This window comes from Cherax quadricarinatus, chromosome 36, assembly GCF_038502225.1.
Source record: "Cherax quadricarinatus isolate ZL_2023a chromosome 36, ASM3850222v1, whole genome shotgun sequence".
Lineage (NCBI taxonomy): Eukaryota > Metazoa > Arthropoda > Malacostraca > Decapoda > Parastacidae > Cherax > Cherax quadricarinatus.
In genome coordinates this window covers 4,755,693-4,783,109 of record NC_091327.1, presented here as the reverse complement: position 1 = coordinate 4,783,109, position 27,417 = coordinate 4,755,693, and the positions used below count along the sequence as shown (strand labels likewise).

General features: G+C 41.1%; 1 protein-coding gene across 1 annotated transcript in view; it reads right to left on the bottom strand.

Moving 5' to 3' along the window:
• The window catches only part of LOC128691463 (macrophage mannose receptor 1), a 147,653-nt gene that overhangs the window by 40,989 nt on the left and 79,247 nt on the right, over positions 1–27,417 (bottom strand). The window contains exon 5 of the mRNA XM_070091637.1: positions 19,533–19,730. Coding sequence (XP_069947738.1) covers positions 19,533–19,730 — 198 coding nt within the window. The remainder of the gene's footprint in view (positions 1–19,532; positions 19,731–27,417) is intronic.

Sequence of the window (27,417 nt, the reverse complement as noted above, 5' to 3'; positions counted from 1 at the left end):
TTCACAAATACCAGAAACAGCACTGGTCCTAGGACTGACCCCTGCGGGACCCCGCTGGTCACAGGTGCCCACTCTGACAACTCGCCACGTACCATGACTCGCTGCTGTCTTCCTGACAAGTATTCCCTGATCCATTGTAGTGCCTTCCCTGTTATCCCTGCTTGGTCCTCCAGTTTTTGCACCAATCTCTTGTGTGGAACTGTGTCAAACGCCTTCTTGCAGTCCAAGAAAATGCAATCCACCCACCCCTCTCTCTCTTGTCTTACTGCTGTCACCATGTCATAGAACTCCAGTAGGTTTGTGACACAGGATTTCCCGTCTATTATGTGTGTGTGTGTGTATGTGTGTGTATGTGTGTGTGTGTGTGTGTGTATGTGTACGTGTGTGTGTGTGTATATGTGTTAGTTACCATTTTGTCCTAGGCACATGTCGATTAGACACTAGGCCTGTTGCATATGAGCACGTGTGTGTGTGTGTGTGTGTGTGTGTGTGTGTGTGTGTGTGTGTGTAGTTACTAGTTGTGAGTGTGTGTGTGTTAGTTACCATTTTGTCCTAGGCACATGTCGATTAGACACCAGGCCTGTTGTATATGAGCACGTGTGTGTATGTGTGTGTGTGTACTCACCTATGTGTGTGTGTGTACTCACCTATGTGTGTGTGTGTGTACTCACCTATTTGTGTGTGTGTGTATGTTAGTTACCATTTTGTCCTAGGCACATGTCGATTAGACACTAGGCCTGTTGTAGGTGTGTAGGTGTGTGTGTGTGTGTGTGTGTGTGTGTGTGTGTGTGTGTGTGTGTGTGTGTGTGTGTGTGTGTGTGTGTGTGTGTGTGTGTGTGTGTGTTAGTTACCATTTTGTCCTAGGCACATGTCGATTAGACACTAGGCCTGTTGTATATGAGTACGTGTGTGTGTGTGTGTGTGTGTGTGTGTGTGTGTGTGTGTGTGTGTGTGTGTGTGTGTGAGTGTGTGTGTGTGTGTGTGTGTGTGTGTGTGTGTGTGTGTGTGTGGGTGTGTGTGTGTGTCTGTGTGTGTCTGTGTTAGTTACCATTTTGTCCTGTGTGGGTGTGTGGGTGTGTGTGGGTGTGTGTGGGTGTGTGTGGGTGTGTGTGGGTGTGTGGGTGTGTGTGGGTGTGTGTGGGTGTGTGTGGGTGTGTGTGGGTGTGTGTGGGTGTGTGTGGGTGTGTGGGTGTGTGTGGGTGTGTGTGGGTGTGTGGGTGTGTGTGGGTGTGTGGGTGTGTGTGGGTGTGTGTGGGTGTGTGTGGGTGTGTGTGGGTGTGCGTGCGCACACTAGGCTACGCTACTCTTTTGAAGATTATAAAAAAAAATTTCACAATCAATTCCTTATTAATATACACTAATATATACTATATAATATTAATTGTGTACACTTGTTTTTGTGTGTACACTTGTGTGTGTGTGTGTGTGTGTGTGTGTGTTTACTAGCTTCTCGTTCTTTGAAAAAGAGGGGGGGTCAGGTTAACACTATTTGTTATTGTTGTTGGTTCACAGGTACTCTCCCGGCCCAGATCTTCGTTGTTGTTGGTTCACCGGTACTCTCCCGGCCCAGATCTTCGTTGTTGTTGGTTCACCGGTACTCTCCCGGCCCAGATCTTCGTTGTTGTTGGTTCACCGGTACTCTCCCGGCCCAGATCTTCGTTGTTGTTGGTTCACCGGTACTCTCCCGGCCCAGATCTTCGTTGTTGTTGGTTCACCGGTACTCTCCCGGCCCAGATCTTCGTTGTTGTTGGTTCACCGGTACTCTCCCGGCCCAGATCTTCGTTGTTGTTGGTTCACCGGTACTCTCCCGGCCCAGATCTTCGTTGTTGGTTCACCGGTACTCTCCCGGCCCAGATCTTTATTGTTGTTGGTTCACCGGTACTCTCCCGGCCCAGATCTTTATTGTTGTTGGTTCACCGGTACTCTCCCGGCCCAGATCTTTATTGTTGTTGGTTCACCGGTACTCTCCCGGCCCAGATCTTTATTGTTGTTGGTTCACCGGTACTCTCCCGGCCCAGATCTTTATTGTTGTTGGTTCACCGGTACTCTCCCGGCCCAGATCTTTATTGTTGTTGGTTCACCGGTACTCTCCCGGCCCAGATCTTTATTGTTGTTGGTTCACCGGTACTCTCCCGGCCCAGATCTTTATTGTTGTTGGTTCACCGGTACTCTCCCGACGCAGATCTTTGTTGTTCTTGGTTCACCGGTACTCTCCCGGCCCAGATCTTCGTTGTTGTTGGTTCACCGGTACTCTCCCGACCCAGATCTTTGTTGTTCTTGGTTCACCGGTACTCTCCCGGCCCAGATCTTCGTTGTTGTTGGTTCACCGGTACTCTCCCGGCCCAGATCTCCGCACACTACGCTACTTTACTTTTTGAAGATTATAGGATTATTTTTTCTCACTCAATTCCTTATTAATATATACTAATGTTTATTATAATAATAATTACGGGTGCACACGTGTGTTTGTATGTGCGTACTTGTTTACTAGCTTGTCGCTGTCAGGGGGGGTTCACTAGGCTACACTGTCAGGGGGGGCACTAGGCTACACTGTCAGGGGGGGTTCACTAGGCTACACGGGGGGTTCACTAGGCTACACTGTCAGGGGATCACTAGGCTACACTGTCAGGGGGGTTCACTAGGCTACACGGGGGGTTCACTAGGCTACACGGGGGCTTCACTAGGCTACACGGGGGGTTCACTAGACTACACTGTCAGGGGGTCACTAGGCTACACTGTCAGGGGGGTTCACTACGCTACACTGTCAGGGGGGTTCACTAGGCTACACTGTCAGGGGGGGGCACTAGGCTACACAACTCTTCTGGAGTTTACCTGGAGATATTTAGATAATTTACTAACCACTATCTATCTCCTGGTACTGAAATAGGGAGAGAGAGATGGTATAGCATACAACCAGCAGGGCGAGACACTGAGACTTTAGACACTAACCAAAATTAACCACAAATAGGTAAGTGATGTCGTCTGCACAACAATGGAGGTTCCTGCTGGTCGGCTGCTATCAACTTCAATTTTGTAACTCCTTCAGGAACTTTATCATGCATTCAAGTTTTTATTTTATTTTTCTTTTAAGACTTGGTATTCCCTCTTTTTTCTTTAGTACAGTATTATGGTCATAACAAGTCTGATGATGTTAGCTACCTTCACAACACCAACAGCTGAGGATTGACTAATTTTTTCTTACTTTCAGTATTTACTTAATCACTCTTTTATGACCTTATCACTACACTGCTGTTATAACCAACTAACATATGTATTTGTTAATATTTCAGATCACACCGTTACAACAATTAACTGTTTGGATATTTTGTGTCAACACTGCGGCCAGCAGCCTGATCAGCTGACTGCTACCCTCCCTCACTCACCATTCATTCAAATTTAAAATGTAAAAATTCTTGATCTTATTACATTATTCACACTCTTGAAAGCTATTACACTCTTGTAGGTATGTTCACTGATTCACTCACGTACGATGACCGCTAATAATATCTTAGGACAGCCACTAGAACGCTAAATCCTGGGAGCACTATTTAGCGATACTGCTTCACGTGTGTGTGTGTGTGTGTGTGTGTGTGTGTGTGTGTGTGTGTGTGTGTGTGTGTGTGTGTGTGTGTGTGTGTGTGTGTGTGTGTGTGTGTGTGTGTGTGTGTGTGTGTGTGTGTGTGTGTGTGTGTTTGTGTATGTGTGTGCTAGTGTGTGTGTGTATGAGTGTGTGTGCATGTGTGTGCATGAGTTTGTATGAGTGTGTGTGTGTGTGTGTGTGTGTTTGTGTGTGTGTGTGTGAGTTTGTGTGTGTGTGTACTCACCTAATTGTGGTTGTAGGGGTCGAGACTCAGCTCCTGGCCCCGCCTCTTCACTGATCGCTACTGGATCCTCTCTCTCTCTGCTTCCTGAGCTTTGTCATACCTCTTCTTAAAACTATGTATGGTTCCTGCCTCCACTACTTCACTTGCTAGGCTATTCCACTTGCTGACAACTCTATGACTGAAGAAATACTTCCTAACGTCCCTGTGACTCGTTTGAGTCTTCAGCTTCCAGTTGTGACCCCTTGTCCCTGTGTCCCCTCTCTGGAACATCCTATCTCTGCCCACCTTGTCTATTCCCCGCAATATCTTGTATGTCGTTATCATGTCTCCCCTGACCCTTCTGTCCTGCAGTGTCGTCAGTCCGATTTCCCTTAACCTTTCCTCGTACGACATTCCCTTGAGCTCTGGGACTAGCCTTGTTGCAAACCTTTGTACTTTCTCTAACTTCTTGACGTGCTTGACCAGGTGTGGGTTCCAGACTGGTGCTGCATACTCCAGTATGGGCCTAACATACATAGTGTACAGTGTCTTGAACGATTCCTTATTAAGGTATCGGAACGCTATTCTCAGGTTTGCCAGGCGCCCGTATGCTGCAGCGGTTATTTGGTTGATGTGTGCCTCCGGTGATGTGCTCGGTGTTATGGTCACCCCAAGGTCTTTCTCCCTGAGTGAGGTCTGTAGTCTTTGTCCACCTAGCCTATACTCTGTCTGCGGTCTTCTTTGCCCCTCCCCAATCTTCATGACTTTGAATTTGGCTGGATTGAATTCGAGAAGCCAGTTACTGGACCACATGTCCAGCCTCTCCAGGTCTCTTTGCAGTCCTGCCTCATCCTCGTCCGATTTAATTCTTCTCATCAACTTCACGTCATCTGCGAACAGGGACACTTCAGAGTCTATTCCTTCCATCATGTCGTTCACGTATATCAAAAATAGCACTGGTCCTAGAACTGACCCCTGTGGGACCCCGCTCGTAACAGGCGCCCACTGTGATACCTCTTCACGTACCATGACTCGTTGCTGCCTCCCTGTCAGGTATTCCCTTATCCATTGCAGTGCCCTTCCTTTTACGTGTGCCTGATCCTCCAGCTTCTGCACTAATCTCTTGTGGGGAACTGTGTCAAAGGCCTTCCTGCAGTCTAGGAAAACGCAATCTACCCACCCCTCTCTCTCGTGTCTTACTTCTGTTACCTTGTCATAAAACTCCAGGAGGTTTGTGTTACAAGATTTGCCTTCCATGAACCCATGCTGGTTTTCATTTATATTCTTGTTCCTTTCCAGGTGTTCGACCACTCTCCTCCTGATAATCTTCTCCATGACTTTGCACACAATACATGTCAGAGACACAGGTCTGTAGTTTAGTGCCTCGTTTCTGTTTCCTTTCTTAAATATGGGGACTACATTAGCTGTCTTCCATTTCTCAGGTAGTTGTCCAGTTTCAAGGGATGTGTTGAAGATTGTGGTTAGAGGCACGCACAGCATCTCTGCTCCTTCTCTAAGGACCCATGGGGAGATGTTGTCCGGTCCCATCGCCTTTGAGGTGTCAAGGTCACTTAGGAGCTTCTTCACCTCTTCCTCAGTTGTTCGTATGTCATCCAACACTTGTTGGTATATTCCCTCTTGATGTTCCCTTCTGTGCTGTTTTCCAACAGCCCTTCCTGTCTCTACTGTAAAAACTTCCTTAAATCTCCTGTTCATCTCCTCACATACCTCGTGGTCATTTCTTGTGAGTTCTCCACCTTCTGTCCTTAATCTGATCACCTGGTCTTTGACTGTTGTCTTCCTCCTGATGTGGCTATACAACAGTTTCGGGTCAGTCTTGATTCTCGATGCTATGTTATTTTCATACTGTCGCTGGGCCTCCCTCCTTACCTGTGCATACTCATTCCTGGCTCTGCGGCTGATCTCCCTATTTTCGTGTGTTCTCTGCCTTCTGTACTTTTTCCATTCTCTATTGCACTTTGTTTTTACCTCCTTACACCGTCGGGTAAACCGGGGCTCGTTCTGGTCTTCCCGTTGTTACTGTTGCCCTTGGGAATAAACCTTTCCACTGCCTCCTTGCATTTTGTTGTTACTTATTCCATCATTTCATTTACTGGCTTTCCTGCCAGTTCTCTGTCCCACTGGACCTCCCGCAGGAAGTTCTTCAACCCTGTGTAGTCCCCTCTTTTATAGTCAGGCTTTTCCCATTCAACTCCTGTTATTCTCTCCACTTGCAGCTCTACTATGTATTCAAAGCACAGAACCACGTGGTCGCTAGCTCCTAGGGGACTCTCATACTTGATGTCCTCAATGTCTGAGCTGCCCAGGGTGAACACAAGGTCCAATCTTGCTGGTTCATCCTCCCCTCTCACTCTGGTAGTGTCCTTAACATGTTGGTGCATGAGGTTTTCCAGCACCACGTCCAACATCCTGGCTCTCCATGTTTCGGGACCCCCATGTGGCTCCAGGTTTTCCCAGTCAATCTCCCTGTGGTTGAAATCCCCCATAACCAGCAACTTTGCTCTGCTGGAGTGAGCTCTTCTTGCCACCTCAGCAAGTGTGTCCACCATTGCTCTGTTGCTCTCTTCATATTCCTCTCTTGGCCTCCTGCAGTTCTATGGTGGATTATACATCACTGCAATGACCACTTTGTGTTCCCCAGACTGAAGTGTACCTACTATGTAGTCTCTTTCTCCCGTCTCATCTGTGCCTTCCATTTTCTCGAATTTCCATCTGTTTTTTACGAGCAGAGCAACCCCACCTCCCACTCTGCCCCTTCTATCTTTCCTCATGATCTGGTATCCTGGTGGGAAGATTGCATCTGTTATTGTCTCCGTGAGTTTTGTTTCTGTAACTGCTATGATGTCTGGGGACTTCTCATTGATTCTTTCTTGCCATTCCTCATGTTAATCCATCTGCATTTGTGTACCAAACCTTCAACTTCTGTTCTAATACTGTAACTGTGGTGTGGGGGGTGGGAACAGAGGGATCGGTGTGCGATGGTTGGTTTGGATTGTTCAGTTGCCTTGGGGGTGTCGTGGCTGGAGTCCTTCTGCAGGTGTTTCTGGGGGGTGTGCTTGTCCTTCCATTTGATCCTGGGTTATTCTGCTCTCCTTTTTCATTTCCTCCCATTTCTCCTTTCGTTTTTGAACTCTCTCTTTCATCGTCTTCCTTTCGTCCTGTGTTCTGTCTCGATCGAGGTACACATTCCGGAACTCCTGCTTGCCTCTCAGCCGTGCTTTCTCCTGCAGGATCATGGTTCGGGTTGTGTGTGTCAGTGAGTGTGTGTGTGTGTGACTCAACAATCAATATTTGCACCAATAACTCATTATAGTTGTGACCGGGTGTGGAAGTGTGAATTGCTCATTACTCTATAATTTGTTCATGATTGTAGCCATGTATAAACGTAAGTAACCATTCTTACAGGATTCATTACCTTTGTAACTTGTGAGTTCATTACCTTTGTACCTAGTTCAGTTATCAAAACTTTGGGGGCCCAGTCCCTGGACCCATTACGTGCCTCTGTAATCTGTAAATACCTTTGTACCTTGCTATGATTGTGACCAGACTTACCTGGAGTTCATTGCCTTGTAAATTGTGAGTTCATTACATTTGTAAATTGTGAGTTCATTACCTCTGTAACTTGCTCAGCTATCAAAACTTTGGAGTCCAGTCCCTGGACCAATTATGTACCTATGTAATCTTTTGACTACCGCCCACAGGATGGGTATGGGGTGCATAATAAACATATTTAACTAACTAACTCTCTAGGTTGGAATAATGCTGTACACTGCCCCCTTCTAGGCAGGCGAAAATGCAGACCTGGAGAATGTACAGAGAATTCTCACGGCACAGGTCAACAATAGAAATCTAGGTCAGCAATAAAAATAATTAGGAAGAAGGGTGGGAACCCTGTCATATGTGCTATTTTGCCAAGTAGAGGAGTTGGAAATGAATGGTTGTCCAGGGCAATTGGTGTCAATTGCTGGCTGGACAAATACTGTAAGGAAAATGCGGTAACATTCATTGACAACTGGAACCTCTTCTATGGCAGAAATGACATGTATGCTAGGGATGGGGTTCACTTATCTAGGTCTGGGGTGGGGGCACTGGCAATGGCAGTGGAGGGAGCTGTTAGGTCTTTAAACTATTAATAGTTAGTGGTATGAGTTTTGGCAGGAAAACAGTGAAGTCCCAGTGTAGTAATATTATGAGTTCTAGGGGAACTAGTAATAGGCAGAACGAGGTGGATATTGGAAAGCCAGTGGCACTAGGTGACAAGGAGAGTACTAGGTTTAGTAGAAAAACAAAAATTACCAGGAAAGGTAAAGAGAAAGAGGGTCTTTCAATGTACATTATGCTAATAGCCTTAGTGCTAGGAATAAGATGGACGAGTTGAGATTAGTTGCTAGTGCAGGTAACATTGATGTATTTGCCATAACTGAGACGAGGTTTAACTCAAAGAGTCGGGACATGCCTGCGGAATGTCACATTTAGGAATTTTAAATTGTTCCAAATAGATAGAAGTATAAATAACAAAAAAGGCACAATACCGTGACTGGAACGATACACAAATAACCCGCACATAAAAGAGAGAAGCTTACGACGACGTTTCGGTCCGACTTGGACCATTGACAAAGTCACACTAACCAGAAGTGGAGCAGGACGGCTATATATAGGCAGGAAGAGGTAGTGGTAGTAGTAGTAGTAGTAGTACAAGAATGGTATATAATACCGACAAGATGAAATTAAGGCACATGCGCAACACCCGGGCATCTCTATCGTAGACGTCTTGCCATCCAGCCAGCCACTGGATGGCGAAACGTCCACAACAAAGACACCCAGACGCCGCACATGTGTCTTAATTTCATCAGTAGTAGTAGTAGAAGAAGAAGAGGTAGTAGTAGTGGTAGTGGTAGAAGTGGGGAATAAGGAAGACGAGCCAGTCAAATACAAAGGAAGGGGAGCACTGCAAGGGAGCTAGAAACCCACAGAGGGAGAGCAAGCACACAGAGGTGCGTGAAAGGGGAAGTGGTGAAATAAATGAAGAAGGAACAGAAACACGAGACAGAAGAGAGAAAGACAACCCAGAGGAGAAAAAAGAAAGAGGAAAGGGGAAGAGGGAGAAGAAGAAAAAGAAAAAGAAAAAATGAGGAGTCAGGTTAAGTCACGGGTATTCTGAAGTTTGGAGCATTTTACAATGTAGTGGGAGAGGAAGGCATCTACAGAGACGAAGCCAGGGCTAAGATTCATACAAGGAAAGTTGTGTATTAGAGAGGATTCAACTAGACGGCGACTGTTCGAGTTGAAAGTAGGGAAGACAGTTTTAGCAGAAGACCAGTCAATAGGATGGCTATGATCTCTGACGTGACAGAAAAGAGCATTGTTAGTGCGACGTCTGGGTGTCTTTGTTGTGGACGTTTCGCCATCCAGTGACTGGCTGGATGGCGAGACGTCTATGTAATAAAGTTGTCGAGACGTCTATGATAGAGATGCCCGGGTGTTGCGCATGTGTCTTAATTCATCTTGTCGGTATTATATACCATTCTTGTACTACTACTACTACCACCACCTCTTCCTGCCTATATATAGCCATCCTGCTCCACTTCTGGTTAGTGTGACTTTGTAAATGGTCCAAGTCGGACCGAAACGTCGTCATAAACTTCTCTCTTTTATGTGTGGGCTATTCGTGTAGATAGAAGTATCGGGAAAGGGAATGGGGTGGCACTGTATCTCCGAGATCGCTTGAACTTTTTCATAAAAACGGGTATTAAGTCTAAAGTAACACATACATAGTCTGTTTGGATAAAATTTTCAGAGGGGCATGAAAAATGGATTTTAGGAGTGATATACCGTCCCCCAAACTTAGATAGGGATCAAGGGAAATTACTGTGGGAGGAATTTGTTAAGGCCACAAGGCACGATAACGTAGTAATTCTAGGGGACTTTAACTTTAGTCATATTGATTGGAATTTCTTGATTGGGAATTTAGAATCTAGCGACTTATTAGAAGTAGTTCAAGATTTTTTTTGAGGCAGTTTGTGACAGAACCTACAAGGGGAAATAACCTGTTTGACTTGGTTCTGGCAAACAAGGAAACCCTTGTTAATAATTTAGAAATTACAGAGGAACTCGGCACAAGCGACCAGAAATCAGTTACCTTTAGCATTGAATGGAAGTATGACAGTAGGGATAATTCAGTAATGGTCCCAGATCTTTGGTTAGCAGATTACAATGGGCTCAGAGAACACTTATCATCTGTGGAGTGGGGTAACGAAGAGAGCTATCAGTATGACAGCTTTCTTAACACAATACATGCTGCCCAAAGGACATTTATCCCATATAAGGAAATTATATCGAATAGAAATGACTCAAAATGGTTGAATAATAGGCTCAAATATCTTTTAGGGCAAAAAAAAGGGAATTTTTATACGTATCAAAAGAGGAGAGGGTCATCTTATGGATCAAAACATTGACATTAAGAGGGACGTTAAAAGGCGGATGAGAAAAGCTAAACGGGAGTACGAAATTAAAGTTCCTAGGGATTTGAAAACTAACCCAAAAAGGTTTTTCTCGGTTTATAGAACAAAAATTTGGGATAAGAAAGGTCCCCTTAAAAATAATTTGGGGCATCTTACTGACAAAGAGAGTGACATGTGCTCGATTTTAAATAAATATTTTCTCTCAGTTTTTACACAGGAAGACACTAACAATATTCCAGTAATTAATTTTTATAGTGGGCCTGAAGAAGATAAATTATGTAACATCACAGTCACTAGTGAAATGGTTATGAAACAAATAGACCGACTGAAGCAAAATAAGTCGCTGGGTCCTGATGAACTTTTTTCAAGGTTCTTAAGGAATGTAAAATGGAATTTTCTGAACAGTTAACTAATATTTTTATTTTATCTCTTCAAACAGGTGTAGTGTCTGATATGTGGAAGATGGCTAATGTAATTCCTATTTTTAAAGTAGGAGACAAGTAGATACCTTCAAATTACCGCCCAATAAGCTTAACCTCAATTGTATGCAAATTATAAGAGTCATTTATAGCTGAGATTATGAGAAGCCATCTGGATAAGCATAATCTGATTAATGATACTCAGCATGAATTCACAAGAGGCCGTACTTGTCTAATTTATTAACCTTCTTCAGTAAAGCTTTTGAGGCTGTTGATCACGATAAAGAATTTGATATTATTAACTTAGATTTTAGTACGGCTTTTGATAAAGTACCGCACCAGAAACTGTTAAAGAAAGTTGCAGCTCATGGCATTGGGGGAAAAGTGCTCTCATGGATCGAGTCATGACTCACAGACAGGAAGCAGAGAGTGTCCATAAATGGAGTTAAATCTGAGTGGGGATCTGTAACAAGTGGCGTTCCACAGGGATCAGTCTTGGGCCCGTTGTTGTTTATAATATATATCAATGTTCTTGATGAAGGAATTACTAGTGAAATGAGTAAATTCGTCTTCTTTAATCACTAGAAGACGACTTAAGACGGAGAAAATGCATAGAAGCTGCACTAATCGCTGTCAGTAACACTATAAAGCAAAAATCCGGTGCTTACAGTATCTCAAAATTGCTAATCAACAGGATATTACCCATTCTGGAAACTGCTGTTACATGATGTCAGCAGGTCCCTCTCTAGCTATCCGTCTCACCTCTTTAGTTCCACTACTACTACTACTACTACCACCTCTACCCACGCGTCACTTCACCTGACTCCTGCCACTATATATACGCGTTTTCTTAGTTTTCTCTGTATTAGGACTGAAGAAGCCATACGTAGCGAAACGTTTCCTTTAAAATAAATGTCCTGAACTGTACATAAGTGTCTTTTTTTCCATCTTGTCGGTATCACCATACCATTTCCTCACTGCTGTCTTGGTTTAAGGTTACTGCTTATCATAACCCTAAGTCCTTTTCGCAATCTTTATGGCTAAGTTCTATATTATTTAACTTATAAGTGCTAGGGTTATGGACACTCCCGAGCTTCAGAACCTTGCATTTATCTACACTGAACTGCATCTGATATTTTTCTGATCAGGTATTGAGTTTGTCTAAATCCTCCTGAAGTTCCCTGATATCTACGTTTGAATCAATTATCCTACCTATCTTTGTGTCATCGGCGAATTTGCTCATATCACTAGTAATTCTTTCAAGATCATTGATATATATTATAAACAACGCCACTTGTTACAGATCCCCACTCGGATTTAACCCCATTTATGGACACTCTGCTTCCTGTCTGTGAGCCATGACTCGATCCATGAGAGCACTTTTCCCCCAATGCCATGAGCTGCTACTTTCTTTAACAGTCTATGGTGCGGAACTCTATCAAAAGCCTTACTAAAATCTAAGTAAATAATATCAAATTATTTATCGTGATCAACAGCCTTAAAAGCTTTACTGAAGAAAGTTAATAAATTCGTTAGACAAGACCGGCCTCTCGTGAATCCATGCTGAGTACCATTAATCAGATTATGCTTATCCAGATGGCTTCTTATAATCTCAGCTATGATTGACTCTAGTAATTTGCCTACAAGTGAGGTCAGGCTTATTGGGTGGTAATTTGACAGTAACAACTTGTCCCCTCCTTTAAAAATAGGAATTACATTAGCCATCTTCCACATATAAGACACTACACCTATTTGAAGAGATAAATTAAAAATATTAGTTAACTGTTCAGAGAGTTCCATTTTGCATTCCTTAAGAACCTTGAAAAAAGTTCATCAGGACCCAGCGACTTATTTTGCTTCAGTCGGTCTATTTGTTTCATAACCATTTCACTAGTGACTGTGATGTTACATAATTTATCTTCTTCAGGCCCACTATAAAAATTAATTACTGGAATATTGTTACTGTCTTCCTGTGTAAAAACCGAGAGAAAATAATTATTTAAAATCGAGCACATGTCACTCTCTTTGTCAGTAAGGTGCCCATAGTTATTTTTAAGGGGACCTATCTTATCTCTAACTTTTGTTCTATACACCTGGAAAAAAACTTTTTGGGTTAGTTATCGAATCCCTAGCAACTTAAATTTCATAGTAACATTTAGCTATTTTTATCCCTTTTTAACGTCCCTCTTAATGTCAATATACTGATCAATAAGATGACGCTCACCTCTTATGATACGCCTATAAATTCCTTTCTTCTGCCCTAAAAGATATTTGAGAACATTATTCATCCATTTTGGGTCATTTCTATTTGATCTAATTTCTTTATACGGGATAAATGTTCTTTGGGCAGCATGTATTGTGTTACGAAAACTGTCATATTGATAGCTCTCTTCGTTACCCCAGTCAACAGATGATAAGTGTTCTCTAAGCCCATTGTAATCTGCTAAGCGAAAATCTGGAACTGCTACTGAGTTATCCCTACTATCATACTTCCATTCTATGCTAAAGCTAAATTGATTTGTGATCGTTTGTGCCGAGTTCCTCTGTAATTTTTAAATTATTAACAAGGGTTTCCTTGTGCAACATCTGGTTATCTTTATTGTAGACGTTTCGCCATCCACTGGCTTTATCAATACAGATTCTTGGACATAATTAGAAAACAGAAGAACTAAATACAAAAGATGAGGTAATCAGTCCCTCAGCCTTGGAGATGGTGTTTGGAGCACCGAGGTCGTAGAGATTCTGAAGCACAGGCAAGAAGACTGGCGCTTATATAGGCGTCAGTGGATAAGGACGTGTAGCAGACGAGGGCATAGTCACTGGTAGGCGGGATTTCCCAGTGGAAGTAGGTCCTACCCAAATTGATGGGTTAGTTGTAGTAGCTGTGAAGAAGGTCATGTAGATGTCCTCTGAACCAAGATTCCATGATGTTGCAGTGTCTGACAAGTTGTGCAAGACAGGTATACAATACCGACATGATGAAAGTTAAGGCACTTGTGCAACATCTGGTTATCTTTATTGTAGACGTTTTGCACAAGTGTCTTAACTTTCATCATGTCAAGGGTTTCCTTGTTTGCCAGAACCAAATCAAGCAGGCTATTTCCCCTTGTAGGTTCTGTCACAAACTGCTTCAAAAAACAGTCCTGAATTACTTCTAAGAAGTCATTTGATTCTAAATTCCCAGTCAAGAAATTGCAATCAATGTGACTAAAGTTAAAGTCTTCTAGAATTACTACATTATCGTGCCTTGTGGCATTAACAATTTCCTCCCACAGTAATTTCCCTTGGTCCCTATCTAAGTTTGGGGGACGGTATATCACTCCTAGAATCAATTTTTCATGCCCCTCTGAAAATTCTATCCAGACAGACTCTGTATGTGTTACTTCAGACTTAATACCCGTTTTTACGCAACAGTTCAAGTGATCTCGAACATACAATGCCTCCCCATTCCCCTTACCGATATTTTTATCTACTTGGAACAATTTAAAACCCTGAATGTGACATTCCACAGGCATGTCCCGACTTTTGGAATTAAACTATGTCTCAGTGATTGCAAATTCATCAATGTTACCTGCACTAGCAACTAATCTCAACTAGTCCATCTTATTGTAGATGAATATATTATGCTAATAGCACTACGGCTATTAGCATAATATATTTTTAAAGACCCTCCTTTCTCTTTACCCTTCCAGCTCATTTCAAATTTTCCACTAAACCAATTACTGTCCTTGTCACCTAGTGCCATTAGCTTTCCAATATCCACCTCATTCTGCCTATTATTAGTTTCCCTAGAACTCGTAATATTACTACATTTGGACTTCACTGCATTCTCGCCAAAACCCATACCACTATCTATTCCTAGTTTAAAGTCCTAACAGCTCCCTCCACTGCAGTTGCCAGTGCTCCCACCCCAGACCTAGAAAAGTGAACCCCATCCCTGGCATACATGTCATTTCTGCCATAGAAGAGGTCCCAGTTGTCAATGAATGTTACCGCATTTTCCTTACAGTATTTGTCCAGTCAGCAATTGACACCAATTGCCTGGACAACCATTCATTTCCAACTCCTCTCCTTGGCAAAATACGGTATATGACAGGGTTCCCACCCTTCTTCCTAATTATCTCTATTGCTGACCTATACCTGCTAATCAGGTCCTCACTCCTACGTCTGCCAACATCGTTGCCTCCCGCAATGAGGCAGATAATAGGATTGCTCCCATTACCTTTCATGATGTTGTCCAGATGGCTTAGAATATCCCCCATTCCAGCCCCAGGAAAACATACCCTCTGCCTCCTCTGCCTGTCCCTATGGCAAAAGGCCCTATCCATAAACTTAACCTGTCTCCAACTAAAACAATGTTCTTACTTTCACTTGTGAAATTCGACATGACGTTCTCGATGGTCTTCGTTGGGGCTTCAAGGTATGTCTCTCTCACATCTGCCAGTGCTTCCTTGGTGCTCGTTGTGACGTTCCCGGTAGACAACCCACATTCGTCAAGTAGCACCGAAAATGGGTTGGAAGTTTCCACAGTAGTCTTCTGGTTCTTCGTTGTTTCTACCTCTCCAACAGTCTTCTTGATCCTCAGCTTGGTTCCATGTAGTGTAGCCACTGACCAGGTTTCCCTCTGAACCTGAGGACTCACAACAGGATTACTACGAATCCTCTTGTTCTCCTCCGTTAATCGCCGTATCTCCAGCTTAGCAACCCTAAGCTCCTCTTTTAGCTACTGGTAGAGTTGCTCAAGAGTGGGCATCTTGGTTTAGATTCACAGAGCACACAAACAATTCTTCACAGAGCTAAGTACAGATCACCACTGAGCTAAGTACAGGTCACCACTGTGCTAATATACACATGGAAAATCATAGATGGATTAGCGCCAAGCTTTCACAAGAAAATCACTCCCTACGAAAGCAAAAGACTCGGTAGGAGATGCAACTTTCCCCCAGTGAAAAGCAGGGGTGCCACGAGTACACTAAGAGACACAGTAAGTGTCAGGGGCCCAAGCATACATAAGGAGGGATTACCAATAGACCCCTGGCTGTCTTCAAGAAGGCGCTGGACAGGCCCGTAAAGTCGGTACCTGATTAGCCGGACTTTGGTTCGTACGTCGGTTTACGTGCGACCAGGAGTAACAGCGTGGATGATCAGACCCTGATCCACCCCGAGAACTGGTCTCAGACTAGACCGGAGGGGCCTTGACCCCCGAAACCCTCTCTAGGTATACTCCAGTTAATCGAACCCGAACACCTCAGTGTGTGTAGCGAGAGCGTTGCCTACCAGGCCACGAGCCACCAGAGAGAATGCCGTCAGGTATCCTATTTAAATCAAGGATCCACTTCTGGTAATATTTAAATTTAAGGTGGCGTTATGATGTGTTAAAATAAAAAAAAATATCAAATTTTAATAATCATGCATAATTTTTGTCTAGTTAATACAAACGAATCTTTAACCAAATGCTAATCCATAAATATTCCTTAACTCCAGCACAGTCCATTAAGGCAGTGATTGCATAGCATCACGCAGTAATTAGTTACCACTGTAACTACCACTTTACCACTGTAAAGTCCACACTAAGCCATTAGTAACTCTTCTTGGGATGGAAATATAAACACTCAAGCAGTATAATGCGATCCTTTATTGACAACGTTTCGCCCAGACAGTGGACTTTATCAAGTCACAAACATACGTCAGTATTTATAGGATGAGAATGCTGGGTCAGGTGGAGAAGCTACATGTGACAATCTTCGGAGTAAAGTGAACAAGTCTAAAAACTTGGGAAGCTTTTAAAAGTGATTGTATAAGTATATAAGTAGACCTTGTGCAGTGTTCCTCCATTCTTATGTTCTCATGAACATAAGAATCTATCATCCTACTCACAAGATTGTTACATACACCTTTCTCCACCTGACCCAGCATTCTCATCCTATAAATACTTACGTATGTTTCACCCAGGCAAATCTGTTTGTGACTGGATAAAGTCCACTGTGTGGGCGAAACGTTGTCAATAAAGGATCGCATTATACTGCTTAAGTGTTTATATTTCCATTGTGTTGATTTTTTATACAATTTATTTCCATCTTGAGATGCTTGAAGAAGAAATATTACTTTATAATTAATTCCACTTAACAGTGATAATGAGGAGGCTATTTGAACTGTTAAAATGTGTTAACTTAGTGTTAAAATGTGTTAACTTAATGTTGAAATATGTTAACTTAGTGTTGAAATGTGTTAACTTAGTGTTAAAATGTGTTAACTTAGTGTTGAAATGTGTTAAATTAGTGTTGAAATGTGTTAACTTAGTGTTGAAATGTGTTAACTTAGTGTTGAAATGTGTTAACTTAGTGTTGAAATGTGTTAACTTACTGTTGAAATGTGTTAACTTAGTGTTAGAATGTGTTAACTTAGTGTTGAAATGTGTTAACTTAGTGTTGAAATGTGTTAACTTAGTGTTGAAATGTGTTAACTTACTGTTGAAATGTGTTAACTTAGTGTTAAAATGTGTTAACTTAGTGTTGAAATGTGTTAACTTAGTGTTGAAATGTGTTAACTTAGTGTTGAAATGTGTTAACTTACTGTTGAAATGTGTTAACTTAGTGTTAAAATGTGTTAACTTAGTGTTGAAATGTGTTAACTTAGTGTTGAAATGTGTTAACTTAGTGTTAAAATGTGTTAACTTAGTGTTAAAATGTATTAACTTAGTGTTGAAATGTGTTAACTTAGTGTTGAAATGTGTTAACTTAGTGTTAAAATGTGTTAACTTAGTGTTAAAATGTGTTAACTTAGTGTTGAAATGTGTTAACTTAGTGTTGAAATAATGAAGGTGAACTATCATGCAGCAGTAAATGAAGGTGAACTATCATGCAGCAGTAAATGAAGGTGAACTATCATGCAGCAGTAAATGAAGGTGAACTATCATGCAGCAGTAAATGAAGGTGAACTATCATGCAGTAGTAAATGAAGGTGAACTATCATGCAGCAGTAAATGAAGGTGAACTATCATGCAGCAGTAAATGAAGGTGAACTATCATGCAGCAGTAAATGAAGGTGAACTATCATGCAGCAGTAAATGAAGGTGAACTATCATGCAGCAGTAAATGAAGGTGAACTATCATGCAGTAGTAAATGAAGGTGAACTATCATGCAGCAGTAAATGAAGGTGAACTATCATGCAGCAGTAAATGAAGGTGAACTATCATGCAGCAGTAAATGAAGGTGAACTATCATGCAGCAGTAAATGAAGGTGAACTATCATGCAGCAGTAAATGAAGGTGAACTATCATGCAGCAGTAAATGAAGGTGAACTATCATGCAGCAGTAAATGAAGGTGAACTATCATGCAGCAGTAAATGAAGGTGAACTATCATGCAGCAGTAAATGAAGGTGAACTATCATGCAGCAGTAAATGAAGGTGAACTATCATGCAGCAGTAAATGAAGGTGAACTATCATGCAGCAGTAAATGAAGGTGAACTATCATGCAGCAGTAAATGAAGGTGAACTATCATGCAGCAGTAAATGAAGGTGAACTATCATGCAGCAGTAAATGAAGGTGAACTATCATGCAGCAGTAAATGAAGGTGAACTATCATGCAGCAGTAAATGAAGGTGAACTATCATGCAGCAGTAAATGAAGGTGAACTATCATGCAGCAGTAAATGAAGGTGAACTATCATGCAGTAGTAAATGAAGGTGAACTATCATGCAGCAGTAAATGAAGGTGAACTATCATGCAGCAGTAAATGAAGGTGAACTATCATGCAGCAGTAAATGAAGGTGAACTATCATGCAGTAGTAAATGAAGGTGAACTATCATGCAGCAGTAAATGAAGGTGAACTATCATGCAGCAGTAAATGAAGGTGAACTATCATGCAGCAGTAAATGAAGGTGAACTATCATGCAGCAGTAAATGAAGGTGAACTATCATGCAGCAGTAAATGAAGGTGAACTATCATGCAGCAGTAAATGAAGGTGAACTATCATGCAGCAGTAAATGAAGGTGAACTATCATGCAGCAGTAAATGAAGGTGAACTATCATGCAGCAGTAAATGAAGGTGAACTATCATGCAGTAGTAAATGAAGGTGAACTATCATGCAGCAGTAAATGAAGGTGAACTATCATGCAGCAGTAAATGAAGGTGAACTATCATGCAGCAGTAAATGAAGGTGAACTATCATGCAGCAGTAAATGAAGGTGAACTATCATGCAGCAGTAAATGAAGGTGAACTATCATGCAGCAGTAAATGAAGGTGAACTATCATGCAGCAGTAAATGAAGGTGAACTATCATGCAGCAGTAAATGAAGGTGAACTATCATGCAGTAGTAAATGAAGGTGAACTATCATGCAGCAGTAAATGAAGGTGAACTATCATGCAGCAGTAAATGAAGGTGAACTATCATGCAGCAGTAAATGAAGGTGAACTATCATGCAGCAGTAAATGAAGGTGAACTATCATGCAGCAGTAAATGAAGGTGAACTATCATGCAGCAGTAAATGAAGGTGAACTATCATGCAGCAGTAAATGAAGGTGAACTATCATGCAGCAGTAAATGAAGGTGAACTATCATGCAGCAGTAAATGAAGGTGAACTATCATGCAGTAGTAAATGAAGGTGAACTATCATGCAGCAGTAAATGAAGGTGAACTATCATGCAGCAGTAAATGAAGGTGAACTATCATGCAGTAGTAAATGAAGGTGAACTATCATGCAGTAGTAAATGAAGGTGAACTATCATGCAGCAGTAAATGAAGGTGGGTTCACTGGTAGATACAATGAGCCCTACTTAAGTTATAGAGAAAAATACACAGGCTTGATTAAATTACTCACCCTTCATTAAAATGTAATTCAAAATATTTTTCATCTGTGTGGCAGTGTGAATGGCGACCAGGTTACCCCCGAGGCCACGACACAACGACTGTGCTTCATCACGAGTGTCGTTTTGAAAGTTGATGAAAAACAGACACTGATCTCCGACCTGCACGTAGGAACAGTCGCTTCTCTCATCATCTTCATCATCAGGACTGACTGCAAACATTATATGTGATTTATTGTTGGATGAAATTCCCAGTCATTACTTACACCAATTACCACAAGAATATTGGTATAAAATTTAAGTGCTACCATAACAATAGATTTATTTTAAATCGTAGCAGATTTTAAATCTTAGAAATGTGTAAGTAAATCATCGTTTGCATGTACAATGTCTTATATATAAATATGAATATGAATATATATATATGTGTATATATGTATATATATATATATATATATATATATATATATATATATATATATATATATATATATATATATATATATATATATATATATATATATATATATATATATATATATATATATATATATATATACAGACTTGAAAGTCATTGGAGGTTAAAATGTCCCCGCATCGTTATTCGATACGTATAACACAGGAGCCGAATGCGATTTTCCACCATTTTAGAGCTTGTAATAACCCTGCAAATTGGCGGGAATCAAGAGTCATCTTCCATTGTTCCATTTGGCTTGAAAGGAATATTGTAGAATCGGCAATTATTAAGCATGATAGGAAGTCATTATTAGTGATGGGCTGTTCAAATTAGATGCATTTTAAGTTGAGGCAATAATACACAGTTTAAAATTGGGCTCTTATATGAATGCATCAGACTGTCTTAAATGTAGGGTCACACCAAGAAATTACGGCCTATATTTTAATTTTCCTGCAGTTTCTGAAGGTTGAACCAGAATTTGCGTCAGAATCATGTGGGATGAATATCTTTGGCCGGATTTTCTGTTATTACAGGCGTCTCCCCCTTTAATGAATTCATTTTAATGAACCCTGTTTCCTTTACATAACTTTTTAGAAGTCTCCCCTCTATATGGTACCTTTTTCTCTTGTAATTTAAAGTGACACATTGTCCCAGGCGGGGAGGATATAAGTGCCAGTGATTTCTATATCACTGACAATATATTTATATATTAACAGTTATAGATGTCAGAGCAGAATATGACAGAATTTTTTATTATTGCCACGTTAAATTCGTTTCATTTAGGCTATTACAATATCAATGTTTGTGGGATTTTTTCTAATGCTATAATATTCATCTTTCAGGTTATTGGTACTGTTGGTGGCTGGTCACTTCCGGTAACACCTCCTTTCTCCCTGTCTCACGTTATTTGCTGGACACCTTCCTCTTTTCTGTAATTTTGCAAGCTCCTGATGATGTGTTGATCGTAACACGAAAGGTCTAGAGCTATCATTCTACTCCCCCCGTGGTTGTTATGTGTCCTGTATCGCTTGTGCGAGATATATATTATTATTATTATTAACATATATATATATATATATATATATATATATATATATATATATATATATATATATATATATATATATATATATATATATATATATATATATATATATATATATATATATATATATATATATATATATATATATATATGCAAGGAATTCGCAAGAGCAGGCGAAATACACACAAACACTGATCTCTGGCTGAAGGAGACTCGAAGATTTAAGAGATACATTGTTGATATAAAGGTGGCATATACGGTACATGTTACGTGTGTATCACCGATTATAAGGCGAAAATCTCATCCAGCTCCTCAGAGCTGGGACGTGTACCCAAAATACAGCAGGCATTACCCCTTTGAACAGCCGCACTGAGCCGCTGGAACAGAAAACTAGCTACCCTGGGATCCCTAGTTACCCTGATGAGTCTTTTTCCCAGCTCCTTAAGGAATTTAGATGCACTCTTTCCCCATGAGCCAAGGGTCTCTGAGCCTATGGGAACAAACATATAATGATGGGCAAGTTCTCCATATTTTCTAGACTTTTGGGACTCCCTGAAGCTGGCAGCTGCCCCTCCTTCCTCCCTGGTGTATTGGAGATAGGTATCAGCCAAGGTAGATGCACATGTATAGTCCCACACCACCTGCTTCCCATCTGTCCAGGCTTGAAGGGTGATACCATCTGGACGCTTCTGGCTGCCATCAGATCTGCATAGTTGGGGTGGCTCCCTTACTGCTGGGCATCCAGCTGTTGTGAGGCTCCTCTTGATAATGTTATTAACCTCCTCATGTCTTGCAATCTTTCCCTCGGATTTACAGCACACAAGACCATGGTACCCGAATCGGTTTCCCAAGTAACACTGAAGACCACTCAGCTACAAATGTCTCAAAAGCTGGGCAGCCTGGTTTACAAATCATGTTTCTTCCCAGCCAGGGCACATCTGCATGGTGCTTTGATGTATATCTATCTATCTATCTATCTATCTATCTATCTATCTATCTATATATGTATATATAAATATATATATATATATATATATATATATATATATATATATATCTATATATATATATATATATATATATATATATATATATATATATATATATATATATATTAACACATCGGCCGAATCCCACCAAGGCAGGATGGCCCGGAAAAGAAAATCTTTCTTCATCATTCACTCCATCACTGTCTTACCAGAGGGGTGCTTTACACTACAGTTATAAAACTGCAACATTAACACCCCTCCTTCAGAGTGCAGACACTGTACTTCCCATCTCCAGGACTCAAGTCCGGCCTGCCGGTTTCCCTGAATCCCTTCATAAATGTTACTTTGCTCACACTCCAACAGCACATCAAGTATTAAAAAACATTTGTCTCTATTCGCTCCTATCAAATACGCTCATGCATGCTTGCTGGAAGTCGAAGCCCCTCACACACAAAACCTCCTTTACTCCATCCTTCCAACCTTTCCTAGGGCGGCACCTATCCCGCCTTCCTTCATCTTCAGATTTATACACTCTCGAAGTCATTCTGCTTTGTTCCATTCTCTCTACATGTCTGAATCACCTCAATACTCTGGATAATTGTTTGGTAATCATGCACCGCCTCTTAATTTCCAAACTACGAATTCTCTGCATTATATTCACACCATGCATTGCCCTCAGGCGTGACATCTCCACTGCCTCCAGCCTTCTCCTCGCTGCAACATTCATCACCCATACTTCACTTCCATATAAGAGTGTTCGTATAACTATACTTTCATACATTCCCCTCTTTCCTTCCACGGACCCTTTTCCCCTCATCCTTCATAGACCCATCTGCTGACACATCTACTCCTAAATATCTGAATACATTCACCTCCTCCATACTCTCTCCCCCTAATCTGATATCCAATCTTTCGTCACCTAATCTTTTTATCCTCATCACCTTACTCTTTCCAAATTCACCTTACCCTACCAAATTCATCCACCAACCTCTGCAACTTCTCTTCAGAATCTCCCAAAAGCACAGTGTCATCAGCAAAGATCAACTGTGATAACTCCCACTTTGTGTTTGATTCTTTATCTTTTAACTCCACACCTCTTGCCAAGACCCTCGCATTCTCTTCTCTTACGACCCTATCTATAAATATATTGAACAACCACGGTGACATCACACATCCTTGTCTAAGGCCTAATTTTACTGGGAAATAATCTCCCTCTCTCCTACATATTCTAACCTGAGCCTCACTATCCTCGTAAAAACTCTTCACTGCTTTCAGTAACCTACCTCCTATACCATACATCCGCAACATCTGCCATATTCCCCCCCCCCCCTTATCCACCTTGTCATATGCCTTTTCCAAATCCATAAATGCCATAAAAACCTCTTTAGCTTTATCTAAATACTGTTCACCTATATGTTTCACTGTAAACACCTGGTCTACATACCTGCTACCTTTTCTAAAGCCTCCTTGTTCATCTGCTATCCTACTCTCCGTCTAACTCTTAATTCTTTCAGTAATAACTCTACCATACACTTTATCAGGTATACTCAACAGACTTATTCCCCTATAATTTTTGCACTCTCTTTCGCTTTTATACAAAGGAACTATGCATGCTCTCTGCCAATCCCTAGGTACCTTACCCTCTTCCATACATTTATTAAATAATAGCTCTAACCACTCCAAAACTATATCCACACCTGCTTTTAACATTTGTACCTTTATTCCATCAATCCCAGCTTCCATCTACCCACTGCCTCACGAACTTCCCCCACACTCACAACTGACTCTTCCTCACTCCTACAAGATGTTTTTCCTCCTTGTCCTATACACGAAATCACAGCTTCCCTATCTTCATCAGCATTTAACAATTCCTCAAAATATTCCCTCCATCTTCCCGATACCTCTAACTCTCCATTTAACAACTCTCCTCTCCTATTTTTAACTGTCAAATCCATGTGTTCCCTACCTCAACTTATTTATCTAACTCCAAAACTTTTTCTTATTTTCAATAAAATTTGTTTATAACATCTTACCCACTTTCTCATTTGCTCTCTTTTTACATTGCTTCTCCACTTTCCTAACCTCTCTTTTTCTCTCCATATACTCTTCCCGCCTTGTATCACTTCTACTTTGTAAAAACCTCTCATATGTTAACTTTTTCTCCCTTACTACTTACTCTCTTTACATCATCATTCCACCAATCGCTCCTCTTCCCTCCCGCACCCACTTTCCTGTAACTACAAACTTCTGCTAAACACTCTAACATCACTTTCTTAAACCTACCCCATATATCTTCTACCCCATTACCTATATTCTCACTAGCCAATCTACCCTCCAATAGTTATTATTATCTTACCCTAACTGCCTCCTCTCTAACACTATATATATATATATATATATATATATATATATATATATATATATATATATATATATATATATATATATATATATATATATATATATATATATTTATATATATTTATATATATATATATATATATATATATATATATATATATATATATATATATATATATATATATATATATATATATATATGTCGTGCCGAATAGGCAGAACTTGCGATCTTGGCTTAAATAGCAACGTTCATCTTGCCATATAGGACAAGTGAAAATTTGTGGATGCAATAATTTCGCCAAAATCATTCTGAACCTAACGAAAAAAAAATATTTCACTGTCTTTGTTTAGTATTAAATTATTGTAAACAAATCTAAAATATATTTAGTTAGGTTAGGCTAAAATAAATTGTTCTTGTTATAATAAGGTTAGGTAAGTTTTCTAAGATTCTTTTAGTTCAAAATTAAAAATTTTTACATTATCATTAGTGAAAAAAATATATCTTCAAACGTATAAGAGAAAATTTTAGAAAGGACTTAATTTTAAATGAGTTCTTGCTAATTGACCAGTTTTACATATTCGGCACGACATATATATTTCTTTTTGGGGATTTTCTTTCTTTTTTGGGTCACCTTGCCTCAGTGGGAGACGGCCGACTTGTTGAAAAAAAATATATATATATATATATATATATATATATATATATATATATATATATGTATATATATATATATATATATATATATATATATATATATATATATACATATATATATATATATATATATATATATATATATATATATATATATATATATATATACATATATATATATATATATATATATATATATATATATATATATATATATATATATATATATATATATATATATAAGCGAAGAGCAACACCAATTCGAATGGCCTGTGGGTAGAGTCGAGTGCCCAGGGAGGAATTGGAAGCAGCTGAACGAAAATCTCCTGAGTGTGGTGCCTTCACTGCCAGGAGACGAGCTTTGTCCTTTCCTGAAGCGTTGGAGAGCATTGTGTTGGCGATTTTTTCCATGATCGGTTTGTCCCAATGGGACTGCTTGCGTTCTTTGAGAGGAGTTGGTCTACTGGAGGAGTCTGCAAGGATGTCCCACCGAATCACTGCTTAAGTAAACCTGGGATCTTGAGCTCCTACCACGTCTCTCAAGCGTTCGGGGACAATTTTCTTGACAAATGCACTGGAAGCCAAACACGAAGAGAGAAAAGCAGGTAAAGCAACATGTGTTGCTTTGCGCACCCCTATACCTCCCAGTCGTACTGGGAGGGTTGCCTGATTCCATTGCTGATCCTCTAGTGACAGGTTCAGTGCCTTCTTAAAGGTTGATCTCAAGTGTGCCTTATGTTAGTCGAGTGTTGGGTTGTCAAAAGAGGGTGCACACCTCAGGAAGTGAGTCTTGGCATAGTAAGACACCTTGTGAGGAGATACAGAGCATCATGGGCATCAAGATCGCTTATTCTCTCCTCCATTCTCATCAGGTGATTCAATTTGTCCTTGAGGACAGTGTCGATGGCCTGGAGACCCAGCGGTGCTCCCGAGAGGGTACTGTTGGACGGAGTGGTAGTAGAGACTTCTGGGAGGATTCTTCGCACGGCATTGATTATTCCCCGGTTCGCTGTGATGATGTCACACTTGGAGGGATTGAGGATGAGTCCCAAGTCTTCTCCCTGTGTTTTCACCAGTTGTAGGTCCTCTAACAGGGACTTTTCAGTACCTGCCATAGTGCCATCATCCAGGTACCAGATGTTGAGCTCGCTGCATAGGCTTGACGTTAGTTCTCTTACTGCCAAGCAGAAAAGAAGTGGAGCGAGTGGGTTACCCTGCTGAACACCCTCTGATGAGAGAATTTCATGTCCTCCAAACAAAAGAATTGAGGGTTTGCTGTAGCCGGCTGAAATGAAGGGAAAAAGACTGGGGAACCGATTCCGAACAGCTGGCAAGACTACATCTCTCTTCACCATATTAAAGACATTTCTAAAATCAAGTTTCACTACGGCCTTGTCTTCTAATAGGTCCCTGATGTAGGCCATTGCAGCAAGGACTGCGGCTTCACTGCCTTGAGAGACCCCAAAGCTCAGTTGGTGTGGCTGGAGTAAACTGGCAGCTTCTAGGCGAATATTTCGTACTGCTGCTTTGGCAACGAGATGGCGACGAGTGTTAACAGCAGCAATGGGTCTGATTCCCCCATCATTCTTCTTCAACGCACATAGTGAGGCTCCAAAAAAGAAAGGTTTAATTTCTTTTGGGATTCGCCCAGCCAGGCAGTTGTTGACGAAAGTTGTTAACTCGGTGAGAAGAATTGATGCAGATGCACCGAGTACTGGGTTTATCATCTCTTTGAGGTGCTGAGGTCGAATTCCAGTGTAACCTCCTGCAGATCCTGCAGGAAATGACACAATAGCCTTATAGACTTCTGATTCTGGCAAAATTAATTGTTCAGTGATGGGGTCTTCAGGGTTGTTGTTGTTGATTTTGGTGTCCCAGGTTGGATGCTTGTCTCGTAGTGCTTGGGCCGTGGTCTCATCTTTGGGAGCTACAGTGTCGTCACTTGTAATTATTCTGATTGCTCCCACTGAGTTAACTTCTTCGATTTTTTTTTTGCTAACCTGTGCGCAAGTTTTCTCGTTTTCATTCGAAGTTTTCTTGGGGTCTACCTCTGTGATACCTGCGATGATGGGGCAGAGGGACACAATTATGCGTTCTTGGGTAGTTGCGCACTGCCTTGATGACTGATGTGGTTAGCAGTTTTCCTCGTCTTTCAGGAACTGCAAGACAGATATTGCCGAACAGAAGTAGGTTGCGCCATGCTTTGATGGTGCCTCGGGCTTCTGAGTTAGTGGAACTTCCATTCACCTGCTGTATATGGGCGAGCCGCTTTATGGATGTGGGATAGGGTACTGCTAGCAGTGGATTTGAATGCCAATAGAAGGTTATCGAAAGTGAGGAGGTTGCCATTGGAATTGTCATCTGCCTGTGGAAGCTGTGGGCTGCTCTCTGC